Source organism: Rhincodon typus, chromosome 48 (assembly GCF_021869965.1).
Source record: "Rhincodon typus isolate 14 chromosome 48, sRhiTyp1.1, whole genome shotgun sequence".
NCBI classification, from domain to species: Eukaryota; Metazoa; Chordata; class Chondrichthyes; order Orectolobiformes; family Rhincodontidae; genus Rhincodon; species Rhincodon typus.
The window spans coordinates 215463-223572 of NC_063379.1; the positions used below are offsets into that span (position 1 = coordinate 215463).

General features: G+C 53.4%; 1 protein-coding gene across 1 annotated transcript in view; it reads right to left on the reverse strand.

The window, feature by feature from the left end:
- LOC109924719 overlaps nt 1-8110 on the reverse strand; it is a 17917-nt gene that overhangs the window by 9275 nt on the left and 532 nt on the right. The window contains exons 2-4 of the mRNA XM_048620724.1: nt 6099-6194; nt 5331-5426; nt 473-545 (exon numbers count right to left, since the gene is read on the reverse strand). Of these exons, the coding sequence (XP_048476681.1) occupies nt 473-545; nt 5331-5426; nt 6099-6194 (265 nt within the window). The remainder of the gene's footprint in view (nt 1-472; nt 546-5330; nt 5427-6098; nt 6195-8110) is intronic.

Here is an 8110-nt window from a genome sequence, read left to right on the forward strand (position 1 = left end):
GGGCCTAGACTGGGGATCACAGCCTGGGCCCAGACTGAGGATCAGAGCTTGGGCCTAGACTGGGGATCAGAGCCTGGGCCGAGACTGGGGATCACAACCTAGGCCTAGACTGGGGATCAGAGCCTGGGCCTAGACTGGGGATCAGAGCCTGGACCTAGACTGGGCATCAGAGCCTGCGTCTAGCCTGAGGATCACAGCTTTGGCCTAGACTGGGGATCAGAGCCTGGGCCTAGACTGGGGATCACAGCCTGGACCTACACTGGGGATCACAGCCTGGGCCTAGACTGAGGATCAGAGCCTGGGCCTAGACTGGGGATCACAGCCTGGGCCTAGACTGGGGATCACAGCCTGGGGCTTGACTGAGGATCAGAGCCTGGGACTAGACTGGGAGAAGAGCCAAGGACTACCTGGGAGCACAGCATGGGCCGAAATGGGGGACAGAGCCTGGGTCTCGAATGGAGTAGAGCCTGACCTAGACTGGGGATCACAGCCTGGATGTAGACTGGTACAGAGCCTTGGACTAGACTGGGGATCAGAGCCTGGTACTGTGGCCAGAGAAAGGGATTTGAGGATGAGACTAAACTGGCACAATTGGAGCAAGTGGTATTTACATTCTGTTAATAAGCCTGGAATTGAAAGTTCATCTCAGTGATGATATCCCTGAAAGCATGATCAATTGTTGTAAAACCCATCTGGTTCACTAACTTCCATCAGAGAAGGAAACTGTCACCTTTACCTGGTCTGGCCTACATGTGACTCCAGACCTACAGCAATGTGGTTGACTGTAAACTGCCCCCTGGGCAATTAAGGATGGGCAATAACTTTAGGCCCAGGCAGCAACACCCTGACCCGGTAAAGGAATAATAAAATAAGCAGAAAGCAGCAGACATTAATGGTTTCATGGCCCTGTATTTGATGATGGAGAAGCTGCCTCTGAGATTTGCTGCAGAAACATTGAATGTTTTGAAGGCAGACAAGAGGGTCCTTGATAACAGGTCATTGAGAGATCATAGTGACCATTGGAGATGTTTTTAACAAGGCCTTGTGAGAACCTTGGGCGAAAACAGCCCGATTTGCAGTTGAACCCACTGCGTTGTGTTTATACAGGTACTGGATGGGAAGCTTCCTGTTTCATTATCATTTCCCACTCACTCAGCAATGTCTCTGAACGGCCTTTACAACCTCAGGTGTAAGGGGTTCTGGTTGTGTTTGGACACTACTCAAGTCGGGTGTGGCCTAGACCAGGGACAAAGGCCCAGGCTCAGGTTTCAGGCTATCTGGAGGATGGAGCTCTCTGGGCCTGAGCTTATGGAACACAGCCTAGAGTCTGGGCCAGGGCCTGAGTCTGGGCTTTGATGAGAGGAAAATGGGCCTAGGCAGCAGACATAGGCCGTGCTCAAGATGGGCTAACGTTAGGCCTAGACTGGGGACTGAAGGTTAGTCCAGGCCGGGGCCTGAGGCTGGGTTCAGGCCGGGGCCTGAGGCTGGGTCTAGGCCGGAGACTGAGGCTGGGTTTAAGCTAAGGCCAGAATCTGGGTCTAAGATGAGATCAGAACCTTGGCCCAGCCTTGCACAGGACCAGGCTTTGATACAGGCTGGGCCTCCCCTGCTCAGCCACAGGCCATGTGGGCTCTGAGGATGTTTAGAACTGACTGTGGTGCCTCCTGAGTAGAATAGCACGCAGACCGGTGCAGTACAGTGAAGAGACAACGATGAGGATCAGGCTGGATGAGAGTCCTGGAAAAAGATTGCACCCACCTGAGCTGGGGGGCAGCTGGGAAGATCCCAGTGGCTGGTGGTACTGAGGTCAAATGTCCGGCCTACCTTTGAAGAAGAAAGTCTCGCCCCGGATCTGAGCTGAGGCATCGAAGGAGGTCTGACAGCGATCGGGGTGGTGGTCACTGCCTCTGCTGGGGGGCAGGGGGTGCATGGGGGGATGGAGAGGAGGATTGGGAATGGGAGAGAGGGAGAGATAAAGAGACTGGGGTCATTGACTGGTCCTCATGCCCCCAACATGGCCCCAATCACCTCCCACCACCCCCTACCCAACTCCAACCGCAGCCTCGCCACATGCGCTAGGTCAGAAACCGGCCAGTCCTTTGTGGGATCTTGCTGTGCAGTTCCCTCGGGGGAGCGATGAGAGGACGGAGCCGCACAAGGGGCCCGGGGGATTCTGCGTGGGTGTCGTCTGGCATTGGGGTACGGGGCTCCCGCAGCCCATTGTAACCCAGACCCCCCACCCCAATTCCCGTCAGTCCTGAGGGGGCGATGGCGGAGGGGGGGCGCAGAGCCTTACCTGAGAGATGGGCTGCTGCCCCCAGACTTGGGGGGGCAATGGCGTCAGGCTAAACCCCTCTGAACCCCCGTCTTCCAGCTGCTCCCTGGGGCCTGGCCGAAAACAAACAGAGGTAAACACTGTGATGATCAGGGATATGGTGAGTCACAGATTCATTCCTGAGCAGAAGAGGCCATTCAGCCCGTCAAACCCGCGACAACTCTTCAAATGAGCATCATCTCATATGGTGAACCTCCTGCCTTTTCCCCATCTCCCTCCACCCCCATTTCTCCCCAAATAACCACCCAATGTCCCTCTGGAATACCCGAATTGAACCTGCCTCCCCGACATTTTCAGGCAGCGCATTCCACACTCTAACCACTCACTGGGTGAAAGGCTTTTGCCTCACATCACCCTCACTTTGTTCGTACATCAGTTTCAATCTCCTCCCCTCTCACTCTTGTTCCTTTTCTAAGTGAGAGCAACTTCTCCCTCTCTCTACTCTGTCCAGCGCGCGCTTTTGAAAATGTTTGAAATTTTTGAATGCATTACAGCACTTTTTCCAGTGGCTAAAGGGACAGAATTCATGTCAACACACACAATGCTGGTCAATGTCACCATCAAATTAACACGGGCGGCCAGAGGCTGATAATCCCCGGGGCCCGGGGCCCGGGGCCCGTCAGTCAGGAAACAATCAGCAGCTTGCTTACTGACCTGCTCACCACCATCACAGCACAGTGCCCTCACCGTACCCTCACCTTAAACTCACCTTAACCTCACCGTACCCTCACCATAAATTCAATGTAACATTACCGTAACCTCACCGTAACCTCACTCTAATCTCACTCTAATCTCACCTTAACCTCACTAACCTCACCTTAACCTCACCTTACCCTCACCTTACCCACATCTTAACCTCACTGTAACCTCACCATAAACTCACCGTAACCTCACCGTACCCTCACCGTAAATTCAATGTAACATCACTGTAACATCACCGTAACCTCAGCGTAACCTCTGTGCGTCTTCACCTTCCTTCACTTTCATTTATTAATGTAATGTAATGTGAGCGTTGCTGGCTGGGTCAGTATTCATTGCCCCGTCCCTAGTTGCCCCCCTTGAGAAGGTGGGGGTGTGCTGCCTTCTTGAACTGCTGCAGTCCATGTGCTGTGGGTTGGCTCACAATGTCCCTTAGGGAGGGAATTCCGGGGATTCTGACCCAGTGACACTGAAGGAATGGGGATATATTTCCGAGTCAGGATGGGGAGTGGCTCGGAGGGGAACTTGCAGGGGGTGGTGTTCCCATGTATATGCTGCCCCTTGTCCTTCTGGATGGGAGTGGGTCGTGGGTTTGGAAGGTGCTGCCTGAGGATCTTTAGTGAATTTCTGCAGAGCATCTTGTAGATGGTACACACTGCTGCGACTGAGCGTCGGTGTGGGGAGGGAGTGGGATGTTTGTGGATGTGATTCCAATCGAGCGGGGGCTGCTTTGTCCTGGATGGTGTCGAGCTTCTTGAGCGATGTTGGAGCTGCCCCATCCAGGGGCAAGTGGGGAGTATTCCATCACCCTCCTGCCTTGTGCCTTGTAGATGGTGGGACAGGCTTTGGGGGGAGACAGGACGGGAGTTACTCGCTGCAGGATTCCCAGCCTCTGACCTGCTCTTGTAGCCGCTGTGTTTATGTGGTGGGTCCAGTTGAGTTTCTGGTCAATGGTAACCCCCGGGATGTTGATAGTGGGGGATTCAGTGATCGTAACACCATTGAATGTAAAGGGACGGTGGTTAGATTGTCTCTTATTGGTGATGGGCATAGCCTCGCGCTAAGTTCTGGGAAGATACAAGATACTCACCCAATTGACAAGTTGCTCCTAAAAACCAGGGCAGGCAGGTGCAGTAGTTTGGGAACAGACACACCCCGACGTTCCGACACTGTGGATCACATCTTGCAGTGAGAAAGGAGGATATTCACATGTCAAAGCCTCAACACAAGGCAGAAGTAAAAATATCCCTGCTTCTCTCCAAATTACTAGCAGGTCTCAGAGCTGTGTGTAACCCCATCCCTCAGCACTGACCCTCCGACAGTGCGGCGCTCCCTCAGCGCTGACCCTCCGACAGTGCGGCGCTCCCTCAGCACTGACCCTCCGACAGTGCGGCGCTCCCTCAGCACTGACCCTCTGACAGAGCCCGCTCCCTCAGCACTCACCCTCTGACAGTGCCCGCTGTCTCAACACTGACTTTCCGACAGTGCCCACTCCCACAGCAATGGCCCTCCGACAGTGCCCACTCCCTCAGCACTGGCCCTCCGACAGTGCAGAAGTCCCTCAGCACTGGCCCTCCGACAGTGCAGAAGTCCCTCAGAGCTGGGGAGCTGACAGTTCAGACTGTGATATATAATGTTGTTACCAGTACAGGATCTCCCATCATTGCCGAGGCGATACCCAGGCTGACAGGTACAGCTGATCGATCCGGGAATGTTGATGCAGTAATGTTGGCACCGAGCCTTCCCCATCATACACTCATCGATATCTGTCAACACCGATAAAGGCAGGGAATGACCAGTACCCTATTACCACCTGAATGCCCCACCCTCACTCTGTAACCTATTACGCCCTCAATCCCTCACTCTGTAACCTATTACCCCCTCAATCCCTCACTCTGTAACCTATTACACCCTCAATCCCTCACTCTGTAACCTATTACCCCCTCAATCTCTCACTCTGTTACCTATTACCCCCTCAATCCCTCACTCTGTTACCTATTACTCCCTCAATCCCTCACTCTGTAACCTATTACCACCTCAATCCCTCACTGGACACAGCCAGTGCCCTCAGTGGAGAGGGTACATTCTATCCCTTTCTGACCTGACCTTACACACGTTTAACATTCCTACTATCTCAACTTTCACTGTCAGGAATAACCCTTTGATTTTTGTACTGGGCCCCCATACCAACAGTTTCCCTCACTCCTCCTCTGGCTCTGTGTACCCCTTCCTCAGTCAGCATTGTGTGAGGGACATCACAGTGAGAGAGGACAATCAGACCCGACCTGTCTCTTACCAGCTGTACACTGTGGCCCTGTGAGCCCAGGAGGGCATGAGCACAAGTTTGGAGCCTGGCATCGCTGAAGAGGTGGGCATGCAGGGTTGCAGATGGCTGTGGGGGGAAGGGAAAGGCACGACGTTAACTCAGCACTGAAGCAGGCAATCAGACAGAACCTGAACAGGCACCCATCCACTCAGTCCTGTTGTAGAGTGTTCACACAAGCCTCTGTATTGTTGGAGGCATGATCACCTGGGCTGGAACCTTCGCTCATAGCTGCCCCCAATTCCCTGCCTGTCCAGGTGAGTGTAAATCCTTTACCTGTCTGTCCAGGTGAGTGTCAGTCCCTTACCTGTCCGTCCTGGCAATTGTGAGTCCCTTACCTGTTTGTCCAAGTGTGTGTGAGCCCCTTACCTGTCTGTCCAGGTGTGTGTGTGTCCCTTACCTGTCTGTCCTGGCAATTGTGAGTCCCTTACCTGCCTGTCCAAGTGAGTGTCAGTCCCTTACCTGTCTGTCCCAGTGAGTGTGAGTCCCTTACCTGTCTTTCCAGGTGTGTGTGTGTCCCTTACCTGTCTGTCCCAGTGAGTGTGAGTCCCTTACCTGTCTGTCCAGGTGAGTGTCAGTCCCTTACCTGTCTGTGCCAGTGAGTGTGAGTCCCTTACCTGTCTATCCTGGCAATTGTGAGTCCCTTACCTGTCTGTCCAGGTGAGTGTGAGCCCCTTACCTGTCTGTCCAGGTGAGTGTGAGTCCCTTACCTGTCTGTCCAGGTGGATATAAATGCCTTACCTGTTTGGCAGGTGAGCCCAGTGTATCCCGGGGGACAGACACAGCGAAAGGGTGGAAAACAGGTCCCTCCAGTAGCACAGGCCACATGACAAATGGCTGTGAACAGAAAGCACAGACACACGCTCAGGTACAGCGTCCAATATCGTGTTAGAGTGCCTCATCCTAGCAGGGTATGACCATCACCCATCTGATCGAACCAGAGAGAGCAGGGTGTCCTGGGCCATGTGGCCAGTAGCTCAGTCAGTGATAGAGGTTCTCGGGAGCAATGTGCTTCCTGTTTTCCTTTAAACAGCATAGTATAGGCCCTTCAGCCCATCAAGTCACACACTGACCATCGCCACCACCAAAGGCAAGCTAATCCCAATTTCCTGCACTCTTCCCATATCCTTGAATTTTATGATATTTGAAATGCACATCCAAGTATTTTCCTTCCCAGACAGCGCATTCCCGATTCCCACTAACCACTGTGTGAGAAATCTTTTTTCCCAAATCTCCTCTGAATCTCATGCCCCTTCCCTTAAAACTTCAGCGAGGTGTGAATAATTACCCCAAGAGCCCTCTGTTCCTCTAAGCTCCCCAGTGTCCTGCCATTCATTAGATCCTGCCTCATCTCGGTGTGTTGTTGTGAGGTTAAATCTCACTGGATCCAGGGGGAGCTAGCCAATTGGACGCAAAATTGGCTGAAAGGTGGAAGATAGAGGGTGGTGGCAGAGGGTTTCTTAACAGACTGGAGACCTGTGACCAGTGGTGTACCACAGGGATCGGTGCTGGGCCCACTATTATTTATCATTTAAATGAATAATTTGGATGAGAATTCAGGATGTATGGTTAAGCACATTTGTGGATGACACCAGGATGGGTGGTGTAGGGCACAGGGATGAAGGTTACCTGGGAACACAGTGAGATCTTGATCAGCTGGTGCAGTGGGCCGAGGAATGGGAAATGGAGTTTAGGTAAATACAAGGTGTTGCATTTTGGTAAGGCAAAGCCAGGGTAAGGCTTACACACTTGATATTATGGGCCTGGGGAGTATTACAGAGCAAGGAGATCTCGGGGTACACGAACATATCTCCTTGCAGGTGGAGTCACAGGTAGACAGAGCGGTGAAGAAAGGTCTCAGTTTGCTTGTGTTCATCGCCCAGAGCATTGAGTATAGGAGTTGGGACGTCTTGTTGTAGCTTAACAGGATGGTACTGAGGCCACGTTTAGAACACGGCATGCAGTTCTGTTCAGGGGTGACAGAGAGAGGCTGATGGAGGTTATAGACATGAGGTGGGTGTAGGGGCTGGTGAAGGCTACAGAGATAGGGAGGGGTTGTAGGGACTGGAGGGCATTACAGAGATAGGGAGGGGTTGTAGGGACTGGAGGGCGTTACAGAGATAGGGAGGGGTTGTAGGGGCTGGAGGAGGTGACAGAGATAGGGAGGGGTTGTAGGGGCTGGTGAAGGCTACAGAGATAGGGAGGGGGTGTAGGGACTGGAGGGGATTACAGAGATAGGGAGGGGTTGTAGGGGCTGGTGAAGGCTACAGAGATAGGGAGGGGGTGTAGGGGCTGGTGCAGGCTACAGAGATAGGGAGGGGGTGTAGGGACTGGATGAGTTTACAGAGATAGGGAGGGGGTGTCGGAGCTGGGGAGGTTACGAGATAGGGAGGGGGTGTAGGGTCTGGAGGAGGTTACAGAGATAGGGAGGGGGTGTAGGGGCTGGAGGGCATGACAGAGATAGGGAGAGGGTGTAGGAGCTGAAGGAGGTTACAGAGAAAAGGAGGGGTTGTAGGAGCTGGACGCGGTGACAAATATAGGGCGGGGGTGTAAGGGCTGGAGGAGGTTACAGAGATAGGGAGGGGGTGTAAGGGCTGGAGGAGGTTGCAGAAATAGGGATGGGGTGTAAGGACTGGAGGAGGTGACAGGGATAGGGAGGGGGTGTAAAGGCTGGAGTGGGTTACAGAGATAGGCAGGGGGTGTAGAGGCTGGAGGGGGTGTCAGAGATAGGGAGGGGGTGTAGGGGCTGGAGG